At 38.8% G+C, this 18,582-nt stretch overlaps 1 protein-coding gene across 10 annotated transcripts in view; it reads right to left on the bottom strand.

Moving 5' to 3' along the window:
• tmem94 (transmembrane protein 94) overlaps positions 1–18,582 on the bottom strand; it is a 40,021-nt gene that overhangs the window by 8,284 nt on the left and 13,155 nt on the right. For 9 of the 10 annotated variants that reach the window (XR_010911862.1, XM_067488370.1, XM_067488366.1 and 6 more), the window contains 14 exons: positions 17,510–17,614; positions 14,314–14,487; positions 13,199–13,411; positions 12,767–13,079; positions 10,501–10,674; positions 10,210–10,312; positions 9,382–9,590; positions 9,105–9,286; positions 6,222–6,354; positions 5,797–5,912; positions 5,152–5,251; positions 4,865–4,973; positions 4,554–4,743; positions 4,392–4,469 (listed from right to left, as the gene is read on the bottom strand). Coding sequence is in view for 9 of the 10 variants with exons in the window: in XM_067488370.1 (XP_067344471.1) it covers positions 4,392–4,469; positions 4,554–4,743; positions 4,865–4,973; positions 5,152–5,251; positions 5,797–5,912; positions 6,222–6,354; positions 9,105–9,286; positions 9,382–9,590; positions 10,210–10,312; positions 10,501–10,674; positions 12,767–13,079; positions 13,199–13,411; positions 14,314–14,487; positions 17,510–17,614 (2,199 nt within the window). In the remaining variant the exon portion in view is untranslated. The remainder of the gene's footprint in view (positions 1–4,391; positions 4,470–4,553; positions 4,744–4,864; positions 4,974–5,151; positions 5,252–5,796; positions 5,913–6,221; positions 6,355–9,104; positions 9,287–9,381; positions 9,591–10,209; positions 10,313–10,500; positions 10,675–12,766; positions 13,080–13,198; positions 13,412–14,313; positions 14,488–17,509; positions 17,615–18,582) is intronic. The other variant, XM_067488373.1, reaches the window with a different exon arrangement.

An 18,582-nucleotide genomic window follows, 5' to 3' on the forward strand; every position in this document is an offset into this window, starting at 1 on the left:
AAGCTAAAGCTAACACCTAGGAAAATCAAGGCTACATCTTTATGGCAACTTGATGAACAGAGATTAATGAGAGAGAGAGACTGGAGTTGCAATAGAATTACTTCCAAGATAGTAGCTGTGTCTGCAAGCTGCAAAGCTACAACTTTACCACTCAGTAACATTAACTGCAGCACAGCTAAATTGCTGTGGCAGTTTTATATAAAATCCTATTTAAGGAAAAAGTGGAGGCTGCTTCTTCCAATTGCAGCAGAGTTTAGCCTTTCAAAGGTGTGAGATATATAGACTGTGTTTATGTTTGTTGAACTTTCAGTTCTGCTTTTTATCAGAAATAGCATTTACCACATTGGGAATCTACTCCATAAATATTTTCCATGCTTTCTAACACCACCGATAATTTGTCACATTCATGCATATAAATTTTACTGGCAGCTGCAGTTCATGCTGATGTTCAAGGACACTGATTCTTCAGAAAAGTTGATCTAAATTGTTTAGTATGGATCAGATGCTTTATTTCATAAAGTTAGCAAGTGGGTAAACTGGTAGGACGGCATCAAATGATAAATTAAATTACCTGGACGCTGGATTGAACACGACACATGCAGGTCTACAATAAATTAAATAGTATCAATATAAATGTATGAGAAACACTGCAGATGATCAAATATATATTTTTCACTTGCCTGACTGGGCAACTGCATGACAAATTCCACTTAAACTGTCAGAGTTTACCTGCCAAGGGCAAATGGGCAAGTTTTAATGTTGAGCCCTTTGTTCTGGCCCCTATACACGCCACCTAGAAACCAGACCTTGGCCAGAGCAAAGGGAGTATTTCTTTACAAATGAGATTGCATCTCACATGGATTATCCCCTTATGTGCACTACAGGTGTAAAAGGGCAACTCTGGAGAGTATCCAGACCTGATTCTTCAAACAGGAAAGAGCCTTGAGCATTACTATGAACCGGTGACTTGTTATTAACAGTGAGCGGTGGCGTCCCATTCCATAAGTTTCAAAATGGCAGTCTTTGCAAACTGTGTACATGTTTTCACGCACTTGCAAGAGACCATCAAACTTTTGGAAAACAAACTAAGCAAAAAAATTATCTTATGGACAATTTCAATCTTTTCTGGGATCATGGATGTTGACTGAGAACATTGTCCACAGCGTCTCAGTCTCCGGTGACTGACTGACCATTGGAAACACCTGTGCCTCTGATGCGCTTACCTCTCCTGCATCCTCCGCTCCAACCCTCGACATCCACAGGTATGAACAGTCTGAGATATTTATAGAATCTGAAGTTACCAACAGACAAAATGCAGCTCTTAAGGATTCTAACTTTTCACCCAGGGAATTTTATTATTTTAATGAATGTTATGATCTTAACCACACTGCTCTTTGCCCTGTAAAGAACATGTCTGTTCCATGACCACCCAAACTTTTTAAACCAAAAATGAATACAAGGGGAGTTAATCATAAACCTAATACAAGTTAAGACTACTGCTCATACTGAACCAAAACCTAAAAACAATTAAATGTGGATTATTAAATATCACATCTCTCTCTTCTAAATCTGTTAGTAAATGACTTGATAAATGATCATCAAATTGATTTATTTTGTTTTACTGAAACTTGGTTACAGAAGGAAGAATATGTCTAAATGAGTCAACCCCTCATGTTATATCATGTTCCCAGAAGCACAGGCTAAGGTGGAAGAGTAGCAGCAATCTTCCACTCTAGCTTATCAATAAACCCTAGACCTAAGCATAGCTATAACTCATTTGAGAACCTTACTCTTAGCCTTTCACACCCAAACAGGAAAACTCAAAAACCACAATTTATCATGTACCGTCCCCCAGTCCCTTATTCAGAGTTTTTATTGAATTTTCAGATTTTCTTTCCAATTTAGTGCTAAGTACAGATAGTCATTATAGTTGGTGACTTTAACATTCATGTAGATGCTGACAGTTACTTCCTCAACACTGCCTGAAAATATTAAATTTAAAGAAATTATTTCAATACTATAGTGAGTAGACATCTTAGTCCTGTACAAGTTGATTATCTAGTCAACGATTCTGCAGCCTCACTAGATACAGTTGCCCCTCTGAAAAAAGTGAATCAGAGGAGCCGACCTCCATAGTACAATTCACAAATGCGCAGCTTAAAGCAGGCGACACGAAAGTTAGAAAAGAAGTGGCCTTCCACTAATTTAGAAGAATCCCGGTTAGCCTGGAAAACATTTTTAAAAATGTACAAAAAAGCACTCTGTGATGCCAGAACATATTGTTCAGCACTAATAGAGGAAAACAAAAACAACCCCCAGTTTCTCTTCAGCACTAGCCAAGCTAAGAGCCATAGTTATGTTGAGCCTAGTATTCCCTTAACTCTGAGCAGCAATGACTTCATGACTTTCTTTATGAATAAAAGTGTAGCCTTTAGGGAAAAAATTCACCCGATCCTCTCTACAAATATTACCGATGTACAACAGCTATAGCTTCCTCAATAAGGACTTCAACTAACTTCCACTATTGCTTCCTCAACTAACATGTCTTTAAGACCCTCTCCCAACCAAATTGCTCAAAGATGTTCTTCCTTTAATAGACAAGTTCATATTAGATTTAATCAACCTATCTTTAGAAACTGACTATGTAACAAAGGCCTATAAAGTTGCTGTAATCAAACCGCTACTTAAAAAAAAATCTTGTCTTGATCCAGGTGATTTAGCCAACTATAGACCGATATCAAATCTCACATTTATTTCTAAAATTCTTGAAAAAGTAGTTGCAAAGCAATTATATGACCACCTGTACAGGAATAATTTGTATGAAGCGTTTTCATTCAGGATTTACAGTTCATCATAGTACAGATACAGCACTGGAAAAGTGACCCAACGATCTTCTCTCGCTTCAGATAATAGACTTGTGTCCATACTCTTTGTAATAGACCTTAGTGCCGCATTTGACACCATTGACCACAACATTTTATTACAAGGACTGGAACATGGATTTGGGATTAAAGGAACCCCACTAAGTCGGCCAAAAATCTGGGGGTCATCATCGATGACGAACTGAGCTTTAAGGACCACATCTCCTCACTTTTAGGGAATGCAGATTTGCCCTCTACAACATCAGGAAGATTAGACCCTACATCACAGAATATACAATCCAACTCATTGTACAGGCGCTGGTCATATCTTGTGTTGATTACTGCAAGACTTTGTTAATGGGGTTACTGGTATCCACATCAAACCCTTGCAGATGATCCAAAACGCAGCAGCTCGTAAGTACAATGGGAGGCAGAGCCTTTAGCTATCAAGCCCCTCTTCTTTGGACCCAGCTTTTAATCCAGATTTGGGGGACACCCCAGATTGAGTGCCAATAGGTAGGAAAGTGCTATATAAGTGCAGACCATTTACCGTTTACTTTTAAGACTAGGCTTAGGCTTCTTTGATAAAGCTTATCTTATCTTACTAAGCTTATAAAGCTTAGTTAAAACTGCTTAGTCAAACTGAACTAGCTCCTAAGTAAGATGTTATAGGTTTAGAATGTTGGGACTCCCACAAGTGCAATGAGCTCCTCTCCTCTTTCTCTCTATACATTTATTTGTCACCACTGCATGCTATTAATTTTGTGTCTTCTCTCTCCCGTAGTTGTGCTTTTCGCCCTCTGTCTCTCTCTCTGTCCCTTCCTGCAGGTGTCCTTGGCTTTGGAGCTGTGTGTTTCCAGTGTGCAGCTATTCGTCCTACCAACCTGTATAATGATTTGTTGTTGTTCTTTTCTTTTCTTTTCTCTCTTAACTTTCCACTCCCCCCAACTGGTCAAGGCAGATGGCCGCCAACCCTGAGCCTGGTTCTGCTAGAGGTCTCTTCCGTTAAAGGGAGTTTTGCCTCTCCACTGTTGCCTAAGGCTTGCTCAAGGGGGATTTGTTAGGTTGCCTCTACATACTTGTGTAATCTGGACTTATTATGTAAAGTGCTTTGAGATTACCTTGTTGTAATTTGGCACTATATAAATAAAGTTGAATTGAACCTGAACTTTAACATATAAAATATCGTGAAACGACCTGAATCTTAAAAAAATAAAATAAAAAATTGTTGTGATACAAATTTTTGGTCATACAATTAGATTTTGCTCTGATGCAGTTGAAATTTTAAGTTTTTGATGTAACTTCTTATTCTAAATAGTGGGCTTACATGGGGAATCTGTTGTGAAGCCACATTATGCCATTGTTAGTAGTCTTGTATTCTCAAAACATAGCATTTATGTGGCTGTACAGGGAAATGGTTCTCTAAATTACATTTATACACTGTCAGTTAGCAATGATGCATACAGAAGTGAGAAAATTGAATGAGACTGGCACAGTATACACATCCATATTTTTTGTCAAGTCTCTCACCTGGATGATGACCAGACTGAGCTGGCACTGCAGCAGGAAGAGGAAGCATTTACGAATGCCGTAGGTTGTGTGGCGTGCCTGGAACAGCCAAAGGCAATTTATTGAATACGTATCTAACTCTTCCAGGTTTATTCAATGTGTGAGGGCCAGTATGTGTCAAACCTGCTCTATGAGCTTCACCATGCTGACACTCTCTCCTTGGTGGAATGTGACAGAGCAGCTCAAGCTGTTAAGCTGTCCGGAGAGCCCCAGAGGAGACAGACCTTCACTGTCCCTGTTGAATCCTCCTCTGGTTGCATAACCAAATGTCTCCCACAAGCACTGAGATGGGTACAGAGGGTCCAGAGCGATGCTGTGGACAAAGGGTTGTGAGAATTTACATGTGGGCAAAGCAGGATTAATAATCACTCAATTAGAATGGGCAACAGTTTGTGTGCTAAAGCAATGAATGTTCACTGTCAAAATGTGTGCACCTGAGGTCACTTTGTAGGAACAGGCGGTTGTTGCGGAAATTGGCAGAGCTTCCCAGACAGCATGTAACTTCCTTGTTCTCCTGCATGATCTTTATCATCTCACACATGGCTGTGGAGAAAACGTCACTGTAAGTGTCTATTTCACTCCTACTACACTTACTGTTTATAGTTTTGTAGAGTAGTAAAGCATACTAAATAAGTCTCAACAGCTATTTATCATTACTTTTCCTCATGAGAAATGACCCCATTGTTAAACAGCAGGTATATAAAACACAAACCATACTCACTGTCTTGGGTGCAGTCTGTAAAAAGTGGCACCAAAAGGGGCACATTATCAATGTTCTTCAAATGAGGGCGAACCTGGCAAATACCACGAGGTAGCTTGGCCTGAGAAACAGCAAATATAGGTGCTCAAACTACACCTTCACTCATTGTGAACTTGCTTCTTTTGGTTCTAGTTCCTGTAGTACATGTACATAAATGCCATTAAACTTCACTCTGACTTCCATACATACATACATAGCTGAAAATGCCTTCAGATGAAATCACTGGTAGGAACCTTCATTTCAGATAATGTTATTTTGTTGCTCACTATGGAGTATTTAATCATGGTCAATCTAATTTTTCAGGGCTCCCCCAGATGACATTATCTGAACTCCTAATGAAAAACTCCTCCAGTTGTCATCTGAAGGAGATTTTCTGATAGAAGCACAGAAATATTTTAATACAGTGAAGTCAGAGGGAAGTTTAAATTCATTATTGTACATTTACACTCTAAACTAAAGCCATGGCAAGCACGTTGAAAATTTCTCACCTTTTAAGCTTTTTAATCTGTCTGTATTTTATAGCCATATAAAAACACACACACCCATCTAAAGTATAGTAGAAAGATGTGAGCTATAGCATCTTTGGTTTGGTAAATGTATTATTACCCTGTTGCAGTCCTCTAGAAAGCTGGGCACATCACTATCTGTGGGCTGGAAACTTGTTAGGTCAGAGTGCACTTCCTCCTCAGGTAGTAGGGGACCTTCTGCTTCATCCCGGGAATCTGTGACACACACAGTATGAGCATGGTTGTCTAGTAGCGGCTCTCTAAAACCCAGATATCACACATCTTAGAGACAGCTTTTAAGTTTTCTCTGGAGGTTGTTTTTTTCCTTTCGCTTTGAGGAGCTATGTGATCTTGAGAAATACGTGCATGATGAGAGTGTTACTGAAAAAACACAAAACCTAAACCAACATAACAAGCTTTTCCTGTATTCTCTCAGAAGTCTCAAAAGAATTAAAACATTAGCTAAACTCCAATACTAAACGTAAAAAAAATTATCTTCCTGCTGCACAAACACATAATTGGTACCGTGGTTTAGGTCTTCATGTAGGGAGAAATGACTGGGACTAGATGCTACTCCATCACATGGGGTGTCTCCATTGGGAGTTAGAGAGATATGACAGTTCCAACCTGTCTCTAAACCCATCTTCTCTGCAAAAACCTGCACAAATAAAACACATACTCTCATGGTACACAGACCCTTTTCAAGTGAGCAGTGAACTGCCCTACACATTGCGCAAATTGTTCCCTTCATAGACTATACAGTTTAATTTTCACACTTAATGTGATTCTTCCATGATCTTCAGTTTTTGACACACAGATCATTCCTAAATTTGATTAAATACTAATAGTAGAGTTAACTAAGAGAGACTGCAATATACAACAGTGCAGGACTAAATTTAGCCAAATGGTGGTGTTGGTTAGAGAGACACAGTAATTGAATACACTGCCAGCTAATATAAGGAATTGAAAAAAATCCTTAAAACATCAGTTGAAAACAAATCAGTCATGTACCTACATGTAAATTACTTTCTTTTTCTCAGTTGCCTGTTCATGGTGGCCTGTTAACCTATTGACTTTTATATGTTTACCGTTTATGTAGCTGGTCATCTTGGTTCAGTGTAATGTCTGCATGTGTAATGTTATGTCTGTAAATATATCTTTTTCTAATAGCCTATCTTCATTAATGCTATGCTTTATTAACAATAAAGATCATACATTAAAAAGAAAACTATGTGGGCTTTTGCTCGGATGGCATACAGACAATGGCAGGGAAACATAGGGCTGCAGGCTTTAATCAAGAGAGTTGCTCCACCTGTGTAATAGACACATTGTGTTATTCACAGTGAAAAACTGTTGTGACTGTTGTCCGCACTTTGTGAGGAGATGGGGCTCTCTCGAGGCAAAGCGTTGCACGAGTCTTTTGGGCTCAGAGCAGAAATTTAAATTTTTTTTGGAGGAGGTGCGCAAGGATGACGCTGCAAGCAAGTTCAGTGATGAACAATTTCTATTGAAACTGACCTATCTCAGCGATTTATTTGGAAAGCTAAATGAATTAAATATTCAGCTGCAAGGCAGAGACAAGATCAATGCATTCAACCGACAGCTCGAGATGTGGGGCAGGCGGCTCGATCAAAGAAATACTGAGGTCTTTGAGTGAACTTGTTGAAACAAGTGTTTCTAGAGCCAGCATGTTTCTTCCATGAGAGGATTATTTTATTATTTATTTATTTTGGTTCTGGATCCATTAGATGCAGCAGCACCTGTCGATTTCAGTTCTGCTGAAGAGGACCAATTCATGAGATGACCTCTGACCACCCTGAGGCTGAGGTTTCAAGCTCAGACACAGCGAATTCTAGTTTGGAGGGGGAGAAAGACTATGCATTCATTGCACTGTGAGCATTCTTATTCCTTCGCCACATCTGATCTCTGTGAGATGGGCTTTTCAGCTGTTGCTTCACTGAAAACAAAGTACAGATCTCAGCTCAACTTTGAGCATGACTTGAGAGTGGCAGTATCAAGCATGCAGCCCTTTTTTGAAAAGAGATTCAGTGAAAAACAGGCTCATTGAGGCCAGTAATGCAGTGATAACACTCATATATTGTCTACTCTTCTTGTTCTTGACTTTTTTCCATTTTCTTGCCAAATGCATTTGCTCTTTTTTTGCACATGATGACAAAGTAAAGCTAACAGTTAACACAATCAAACTTTTATTTTCTCTATTTTCAACTTAGTGTTATTTGAAGTTATGTTTTTAAAACTTGATGAAATTTGACTAAATGTGAAATTTTAACTTGCCCTATGTCATTACCACTTTGATGGAGGACAGGTGGGGCTTGAACCTGTATTATGGCTCTTACCTTTCAAAATACTATGGACAAGTAAACAAGTTATGCATGTTCATGATAGTCATTTACACCATTATGTTGATGATATTGACCTGAATGTGCATTTGAAGAGGCAGAGCTGTTTCTCTGCTGTAAAAAGCTAGATGTGACAAAGGTTACTACTGCAAAATTCACATAAACCTGAGATGCTGATAACTTCCTGGGCCCAACACAGACAACAGTCTGAGGAGCTAACCGCAATTGTTGAGAAATGCATGTAGTCTAACGGCATGTCAAGATCAGCGGTGTCACATTTGATTTACAGATACACACTTGCCCGAAGTCTCAGCTACTTGCCCAAAGCACAAGTGGTCTAAAAAAGAGCAACTTGCCTAAAGGGCACCTTAAATATTTTTTACTTGCTTTCTATGGCTTTGGTTTAGTTTAAATGAACATCTTTTAAAATTTCCTATATTAAAATATTTTTCTGCCTGTCACTGAAACGCCTGCAGATGACATCACATGGAGGAATTTTTCATCAGATGTGTTGCCGCCATCAAATTCAAATGAGCTAATATCTTCCATGAAATGGTAAATGTCTCAGTTTCAACATCTTATATGTTGTTTGTTATATTGTGAATAAAATATGTTTAACGAGATTTGCAAATCATTGCATTCTGTTTTTATTTATGTTTTACACATCATCTCAACTTTTTTTGAATTGGGGTTGTAATATAGGGACGTCAAAGGGAAGTTTGATATGTTTGAAGACCATTGAAGGTGTACTTTAATGTCAAGCCCGGTTTTATCAATTTCCAGCAGGTCGATCAACTTCAATTATGCTATTAAATTCTGTTTGTTGCCTCATACATATGCACATTCAAGTGTAAGCTTCACTTTGTCATCTTTTTACTTTCTGCCCCCTCTCTTTACCATGGTGAATGTTGGAAAAACCATGTATTGTCAGCAGAGAACAATTTGTGGTTCAAATTATAAATATTATCATAAATAGATCATTTAGCTAACGTAAATTAGATTCCATAAAAAACTGATGGAGGAGCAGAAGGAGACTATCTGTGTTTACCTTGCTGCGCAGCTCATCTTCCATAGAAAAGTAAACAAAGCGAATGCAAGCAGTGACCAGGGCATCAATGAGGCGGACTGTGTCCAGCCTTGCCTGGAACTGAGACGACACCATGCCCATGAAGATCTGCCCACTCAAAGCCTGAACACAGTCCTCACGCTCCACTGCCTCACCTATACCCTCTGAAGATATGACAGGGAATAGACAATGAAAGAAAAATTATTTAAAAAAAACTCTTAATGCTTTAACAATGTGTCCCTCAGTAACAAAGTTGTACCATCTGAGCTCCAGCTGTTCCTACAGGAGCCGTGTTTGATGGGGGTAGTGGAGGGCAGCTCCACTCCAGAAAAGAGGCAGGGACCAGGGGCCAGCTCGACACACTTGCCATTCAGTTGGCTGGACAATGACACTTGCATGGGTTTGTAGGCAAAGGCTGAGCAGTAACCTGACAAACAGGCACGCTGGTAAAAGTCAAGAACCTTTTTCCTGTAAGATAGGAAGAGAAAAATTGTATTATAAGACTGTATATAGCTTAAGTACAACAAATTTTGATTGTATCTAACTGTACTTACACATTAACAGCTTTCTGACTTTGGCTCATCTCATTTTCAACAGCTTTAAGTAGGCTACTGAAGGTTCAGAATTAGAGCTACAATTTGATTTTAACTGGGAGATTTTGAAATTGTAGGTTTTACACGAGAAGAGGTTTAACTTTCTTTTTAGAGGATTGGGGACTACGTGTTAGTCCACTCTGATGGTTCAGAAATGTAAAAGTGTGATACCTCCTTTCTCATATAGACCATTTTAGACACAGTCAGCAGTGTACAGTGGTGATTGATGCTCTCAGTGCCCATAGACAATCTTTGGCAGACAGCAGTGTTAAAGCCTATTTCCCCACAATCGTGCAAAGAGCACAGACAACATGATTCATTTGTCCTGTCATCGATTTATATCACTGAATTAACATTAGCAACAGCTGTTCTGAGTTGCTGTTTTGAAATGTTTAGAAAAAGAAGAATGAAGAATATTTATTGTCATCATTGAGCACATACATATTACAAATTTTGAATTAATGTGAAAGTCATCACTGTGTAAGATAAAGTACCTGTCTGAGCGTGATAGGGGATAGATGTCTGTTCCATCCCAGAAGTCAGTGCAAGCCTCCAGGATAAGGTCAGCAGAGCCATGCGACAACATTTGGACATTATCTATACAACAGAGAATTCTGAAGTTCTAATAACACAGTGTGAATAACATTTGCAACCATTAAAACAACCATGTCTAGTTGTAGAAAAATGCTTAAAGTATACTTATATTTTCTACAAAAAAAGCTGTAAAATTAAAGAAAACAGAGCAGTTGAATGATAAAGGTAGATTGAGGTGTTAAGGGACTCACTGGAGGAAGAGTCTCGGACAAACAAAGAGACGAGGTGGGAGATGGGAGGCTGGCGTTTTGTGAAGTAATGAAGGCGACGAGAGGTGAACTCCTTGGTTTTTTCTCTGGATGGAAGCTGGTACAAAGCCAAGTGGTTCTCCTGTTTAAACAGCTCCCTTGCCCCAGGTGTGAATCCTGACACACACACACACGACTGTAGTAAACCTTCATTTAATCATTAATCTTTCCTGAGACTGAATGTATATTAACAACTTCTGCTGATATTGATGATGTATTTGTTATGCATGCTTACATTTTGAGAGCAACACTAAGAAATATTGTATAGAGGGCTTAATAATAACAGTGTCAAGGTCATGATAGTAAAGAACAGTAAAGAAAATTATGAGTGCATGCATTCTCTTGTAAAAAAGCTTAAAAAAAGTATTAAAAGTAAATCATACCAGTATTTGTGTTCTGATAACAAAATATCAATTCTTCAAAAATTTACCTGTGGAGCAGCTTTTTCTCCCATCCACAATCACTATTAACCACAACAAGCTTGTTGGTTGCAAAGTTAGTGAAGGGGAGGTATTATTGAGACTTAGTGCTGACTTTGGTGTTGTGGATATAGAGAAACGAATTTCCACTCAGTGGTGAGTTTGAAGGGCTCAAACTAAGTCAGTCTAAACCAATAGACCTTCAGTAAATCTTCATAAAGCTGATAATATTTGTGTTCAAAGTTAATTAACATGTAGAGGCTGTTTTTTGCTCTGGTGGTGAAGTGTAGTGCAGAGGAGCTTTTGTTATTTAGTCCTCACGGATATACTAAATGGGGTGGAGAAAATTATGATAAAAAAAATAAAAATAACAAAATAAAGCAAAACAATAATAATAGTATTAAATCCATAACTAAACAGTAAAGTAAACTAAACTGTGTATTCAAATTCTCTATATAGTAAATTTCCATCACCGTATGTCAATCAGAAGGGTCAAATTTACAGCATACTTTTGCAGTGATGACTAAAGGAAGCAGGCTATGGCATGGGAAATTAATGATATAGATGACAGGGTTTTAATTCGGAGGGGGAATAACTATCAGAACTTTTGATAGCACACATAATCAGGAACGCACTAAAGATATTAGACTATTTGTAATGTAAAAAAGGTATTTCTCAAAGGTATTTAATTCAAGACTACGGTCTTGAATTAAATACCTTTAGGTTTAATTTAAACCCTGATTGTATTTTATGAATTACATCTGTGGCACAGAGGGCTTTAAGTTATCCAAGGTACAAAATCTATCCCAAAACATATCACAACTTAGAAAAGTCTTATATCTTAGTTTCACAGGTGAACAGAAGCTGAACATACGAGCTTTAGTTTTAATGGTTTTAACAGAGTACAGGGAGCCTTTGTGCACCAATCCCACAGTTGTTGGTTCGATCCCCAGCTCTACTGGTCACGTGTTAAAGAATCCTTGAGCAAGACACTGAACCCCATCTTAGTTGCTCCTGGTGAGTAATAGCCAGCTGCATAGCAGCTCCCCCTATCAGTCTGTGAGTGTGAATGGGTGAATGAGAAGAAGTGTAAAGTGCTTTGATTACCAACAGATAGAAAAGTGCTATATAAGTGCACACCATTTATCATTAGCTATATAGCTATCAGCAGTTGTATCAGTAGTACCATTTACAACTATCATTCATAATAAATTCTCATTCATGTCAAGTGGCTTGGAGATACTAGAAAAAAATGCATAAATCTGCTAACTAAACTGTTTTTTTTTTTTTGTCCTTTCGGCTTATCCGTGAATTCAGGGTCGCCACAGCGGATCATTGTCCGCATGTTGATTTGGTGGTTTTTAACGCCGGATGCCCTTCCTGACGAAACTCTCCCCAATTTCTACCAGGCTTGGACTGGCACTGCACAGCTGGGGAGGGGAAGGGGATATTTAAAGGGTTTCTGCATCGTAAAATATGCAGAAGAATAAATAGTCCTAAAATATAGGGAACAGAAGCTAAAATAATGAACAGCTTACAGCAATTACACTAATGTGTAATTGTGTAATTTGGGTGTATGCATGTTTTTATGAAAGCATGTGGTTGTCAAAGTGTGTCAATTGTACAGAATAAGATAGACTTGTGATTGGCCACATGGTGGCATTACTGATAACATGTTTCAAAACATTCCAGTGGGAAGCTGTGTCATTTCCTCAGCACAGTGTGATCGCTCACAGCTTGCAGTGATTTTATTCAGTGAGTAATTTAGAGAATCAACCAATTTCACCAACCTATGAGCCTAGAGAGTTCACAAAGACCCCAGGGGACATACACGGGCAGCACTGTTCCGTGGCTCTCCTGCAGAGCCAGGTTGGAAAGGTGGTCAGAGAATTGGCAGAGCTGCTGGGTGATGCTGGCATTGCAGAGGTTTAGCATGATGTTGAGGCCAAGTGGTTTGAGAGAAGGCAGGTGGCACTGCCAAGACAGGTCATCAAACTGGATACTGGTTGGGTTCTGCTGGTCTTGCGACAGGCTAAGCATCTCCAGGTGGTAGTCACACACAAAGTCTTCAGCCTCTGCCTCCGGGCAGCCCATCGCAAAATCCTAGATACAAATGGGACAAAGATGAAAACACAACAGGTTCTGCGTTTAGGATAATACAGCATAAACAGTAACATCAAGTCAACTTATTGAACCCACACAGTTTTGGGTCAAATTCCTACCTGGTCTTCCTCGCCTCCCTCAGTGTCATGGCTGAAGCTTACGTTGGATCCAGAGTGGTGTTTGGTGCGACTACGGATGGGCTGACAGGAATGTCGAACTTGGAGCGTATCAGATGACCGAACAGTGTCACGTGAAGTCTCGCTGGTGTCGAGCTTCTCTCTCAGAATGGATGACTCTGCTGGTAGAGAGAGCAGAGCCTCCCCCTCCTGAGCCTAAACAGTAGTCACAAAAAGGCAGGATTGGAGTTGGTTCAAATTTTCACTCAATTTTAACTTCTGGTTTGCATTTTTTTTTTTAAATCAAAAGTGCTCAATTTACAAAAACATTTCGGCCTGTGATCCGTCAGCTGAGGATCCCTGCTTTAGCCCCATAGACTAACCTTAACTATCACAACTACATTCTCAACCTTGTCCCTTATGCCTGACACCCTCCTTTTCAAGGCCTCTGCCCTGACATGGGTTTATCATTTTGTTATACTTTTACTAAGTATGAATTTTAGTAGCCTTCTGATAAATATTTTTACATATGGATGATTGAAGTAGATTTACAGTATACCAAAGGGGCTGCATCACATGGACATAGTTTTTTCATGACTAATTAGTTAGCAAATTAGTTTTATTCACTCATGCACTCAGTGTTGGAATTCTTGCTAAAAGATTCATGCACTTAATTCAACAGCACCATTTAGTAATTGATGTCCATGAGTTAATTCGTTTTCCCTCTGTGGCACTTCCTGATGCATACAGATTTTCCATAATTGGCCTATTGTCAAATGGGGGTTCCATTGTGATGGAACTGAGGAGAACTGCTGACTTAACCCAACTCTAATACCAAGCTTTAATGACAGTGGCCTGTAGATGCATTTTTGAAATGTCGTTTTATTTTCCCTGCTGTTTTGTTTTGCAACATGTTTCTCTTCTGTTAACTTTGTTTCTATAATGTGCATTTCACAATGTGGGCCACCATATTTTAGAAGCACTTTGAAGTTGTGGGTATCAGCCAAAAACTCTTCTTAATCCATCCATCAATTTTCTTACCCACTTGTTCAGTTTAGGGTCACAGTCAACCTAAATGTGCCCACATAACCAAAAAAGAGAGGCCCACCCACACACACCTGATCCCTGTCATCATCTGTCTCCATTCGGCAGTAGGAGCTGACTGACAGGTCATCTCTCAGATCGTCCTGGCTATTATGCAGAGGTTCCATGCGGCCACTGAAGAACAGTACAGTTTCTGGACTGGGGTTAGGCCATGACAGGATGCCCTGCTTATCCACACAACACAGCACCTACACATAAACACAAAAGATTTTCGACAACAGAAAAATATAACTTTTCAGGAAAGCTATTAATACCCTACAAAAACATTTAGATGTCTAACAATATATATTTACATTTTAGCAAGTTAGCACTTCCGGTTACCACTGGTCACATGTTGAAGTTTGTTTGAGCAAGATACTGAACCCCAACTTAGTTATTCCCAGCGAGTTCAGGCCAGCTGCATATTAGCGTCCCCAGCGCTATGGGCGTATTTGAGTGTAAATGGGTGAATGAGAAGCTGTGTAACGTGCTTTGGGTACCAATAAGACCATCACCAGTTCTCCTTTTGCCATGTACAGACATAGATTATCAGTGGATTACCAAAGTAAACTTATAATGCAAAGATCCTCAGTAAAGTTCTGAAGTATTATTTCCATTACAAGTCGACTGTGGTGCAGGAAGATAGAGCAGTCATACACCAATCTCGCAGTTGTTGGTTTGATCCCCGGCTCCTCCGGTCACATGTCGAAGTGTCCTTGAGCAAGACACTGAACCCAAACTTAGTAGCTCCCAGTGTTTGTTGGGCCAGCTGCATAGCAGCTCCCCTCTCAGTGTGCAAGTATGTGTGATTGTGAGTCCGAATGGGTGAATAAGAAGCAGTCTAAAGCGCTTTGAGTGCCAATATGTAGAACAGCACTATATAAGTGCAGACCATTTACCATTATTTCTATGAATGAAGTAAAGTTGAAATGTTCCAGTGATCAGTTTATTCTGCTGTAAACATGTGTTTACAGATTTAGGCATTGAAAGGTTCACCCTCTATCATGACACTCAAATATTTGTCCTCTTTGGCACGGCATGGCATATGATTACAGTATAACGTCTATAGATGGCAAAAATGACACAAAATCCCTTGGTCAGGGTATAATGTAAACCTGATTAATACTAAAATGTAATTTGGTGTTAGTTCAGCTATTTTATGTAGAGTGCAGTATTTTCATATCAACTGGGTCGAAAGATACTAAACACCTTATTCAATTAAAACTTAAAACTTTTGTCCTAAAATTGACCATGTGGGAAACTAAATATGTTTTGTAAGGAACATTTGTAATATTTTGATTATATTTGTACTGTATTTTGAATAGAATAGAATGAATGAACACTAAATTTACAAACTCGAAAGGTTTTGAATGTATGTAAAATCAGATGGTGAAAGTTTAACGTGCAGGTCTGTTGTACAGGAGATGCAAATTCAACTCCTGCCTGTAATTACCACAGTATTTAGTTTTGCTCTCAGTTAACTAAGAGCTGTGATAGCAAAAAATATTAATAATAATAAAAACCTTTTTACTACTGCAACTGATTAATAAAACATAATGTCCCATGTAATTGTGTCAATGTCATGTGTTGACTAGTAATTTACTGGAACAACATTCCACGAGTGTGAGATGTGTTTGAGGAGACAGAACGGGTCTTTGCTCCAATTCAACTGACAGGACCAGTGTGATTTGTATTTAAATTAAGTTGTCATGGGAATTTACACCTCTCAGTCGTAAGGCCAAAACTGGATATGTGTGATCTTCTCGCTGTCAGGTGGCACTGCATTAAAAACAAGCATGATTCTCAAGTGGACATCACTACATGGGCTAAGGAACATTTCCAGAAATCACCGTCTGTGAACACAGTTCACCGTGCAATCCACAAATGTAAGTTAAAGATGTAAAGTAGAAGCTATATGTGAACAGAAATCCAGAAAAGCTCATTAAGAATGTTCTGACGCAAAATGGAAAACATCTGTGGTCAGATGAATCAAAATTTGAAATCTTTTTGGAAATCATGGATGACATGTCCTGCGGACTAAAGAGGAAAGAGTCCATCCAGCTTATTATCAGTGGACAGGTCAAAAGTCTACATCTCCATCCATGATGGTATGGGGGTGCATTAGTGCCTATGGTGTAGGCAGCTTACACATCTGGAAAGGCTGTAAAGTACACAGCGGTTTTAGAACAACATATGCTCCCATCCAGATACCCAGTCTCTTTTAGGAATGCCTTGCTTATTTCAGCAAGACAAGGCTAAACTACAAACTGCCTCCGTCACAACAGCATGGCTTCGCAGGAGAAGAGTCCGGGTGCTAAACTGGCCTGCCTGCAGTCCGGACCCTTGCAGGGTTCTTTGCTCACATGAAAAATGGGTGAGTTGAAACAAAAGGTGCCAACTTCTAAGTTGATTACCAGATCCAGATGTAATAACTAGACATAAAAGCGGAAATGTTGATCTCTTATCTCATGTTTTGTCAACGTTTTCAGTCTATAGCAAAAAGACATTGGCCTTACTGTTCTAATACAGTTGGAGGGGAGTGTAACCTTGAAAAACACTGAAAAACAGTTTTAAACAACCCTCAGAGGATCTTAAACACAAGAGGCTTCATTTTATCAGCTGCGCTTGATACAAGCTTATGTTGATTTATACATTTGCCTATAATATTAAACGTATTGTTAAGGAGCATTCAGTCACTCATAAATGAGCATCATATCGGTGGGGAAGAAGGGAGAAAGAATGGAAACAAGATTAGAGTGTAAACAATCTTTGCAGTGAGCAAAAAACACTGGTCAAAAAACAAACAAACAAAAAAAAAACATCACATTAAAAACTAATAGGCATTCAGAAGTAAATTCTTCTAATACAGCATCACAAAACACAATCATATCACATATTTCTCTAGGTGTCAGTTTTAATTGATGATTGCACTGACAAGCAACCAGATATGATGAGCTGATCTGTTCGGGATGCTTAGAAGCTTGGTCATGCCTTAGTATCTGTGGTCAGTCCAGATTGCGGGACTTCATAAAATTGTCAACAGTTGTAAAACAAAAGGAATCAATAGTTTCCTTTTTTGTGTTAAAACTAGCTTTCAGTCTAAATTAACCAGTTACATAGCCAATTACAAAACAACCTTACAAGGCCAACTCCAGTGATAGTATAAAAAACAAGTCCCTCACAAGGTGTTACAGCAGAGCAAATTCAATGTTGTAGCCCAATAATACTCACAGTGACAGATCCTAGTGTGTGTAAAAGGCTGGAAGTGTAGCAGAGTGTTTGAGACTCGCCCTTTAAGACGCCAACCAGGTGTCTCCATACACAGCGCAGCATCTCCTGCATATATGAATACATACTGATTATATAAATAAGATAAACACACATTCACAATGTGACAACTGAAAGAGAAAAGACATGTCTCAATACATGAACATATAAAATTCAAATGTATAAAACTCCCCAGTAAAGCTGCAATGCAGTGTAAAATGTAAATTAAAAGATAATTAAATGATTGGAACCTTGTTGTTTTTTTTATTTTTAATTTTTGAACACAGGACTAAATCAACATTAAATGATGAAACTGAGAAATTTATTTTCTTTTTGAGTTGTATAATAATAATTAAAACAAAACATCTAGTTGGTAATTTCTTACCAAATGAGTTTATTTGGCACTAGGTCAGCATCAAAAATGGGCACAAAAAGAGCATCTGCTATGCAAGAAATGATATGGCGAAGTTCAATATTGAACAAAATGTTTTCAATGCCTTACAAAGAATTTTGACATTTCATCATCAATGGTTAAGAGGTGCAGCAGTGACTTAGTGGGGTGACAGTGGCTCATTCAAAGGGGATAAGTTGAATTCATTGTTGCAATCTCAACATCACAAATTCTCAGAGGGGATATAGGGCCTGAAATGTTGAGCACTGAAATCTAATATCTATGGAAGCCAAGAATTGCCATGCTAATATGTTTTTATCTCAGGATAACAATGTTTTATTGTGATAACAAGATCATTTCTCAGAAGAAGCTTGTTATTAGTCTTATTGAGATATGCAAGACAACTTTGATAAATGACACTCCCCTGACCCCCCACACTAATGTGGAAGAACATTGTTGCAATGCTCAAAGAAATACAAAAACCCAAGAGCTTCAGCATCATGTTTTGCAAAAACCAAGCACAAAATTTCAGCTGAAACACCTCATACCCATCATCAAGCACAATGCTGGGAATGATTATTTGGGCTTGTTTTGCAGCTACCATGAACTCCACTCTTTAATCAGAGCATTTTGAGGCAAATGTGTC

The sequence above is a fragment of the Channa argus genome, chromosome 20 (genome assembly GCF_033026475.1).
Source record: "Channa argus isolate prfri chromosome 20, Channa argus male v1.0, whole genome shotgun sequence".
Lineage (NCBI taxonomy): Eukaryota > Metazoa > Chordata > Actinopteri > Anabantiformes > Channidae > Channa > Channa argus.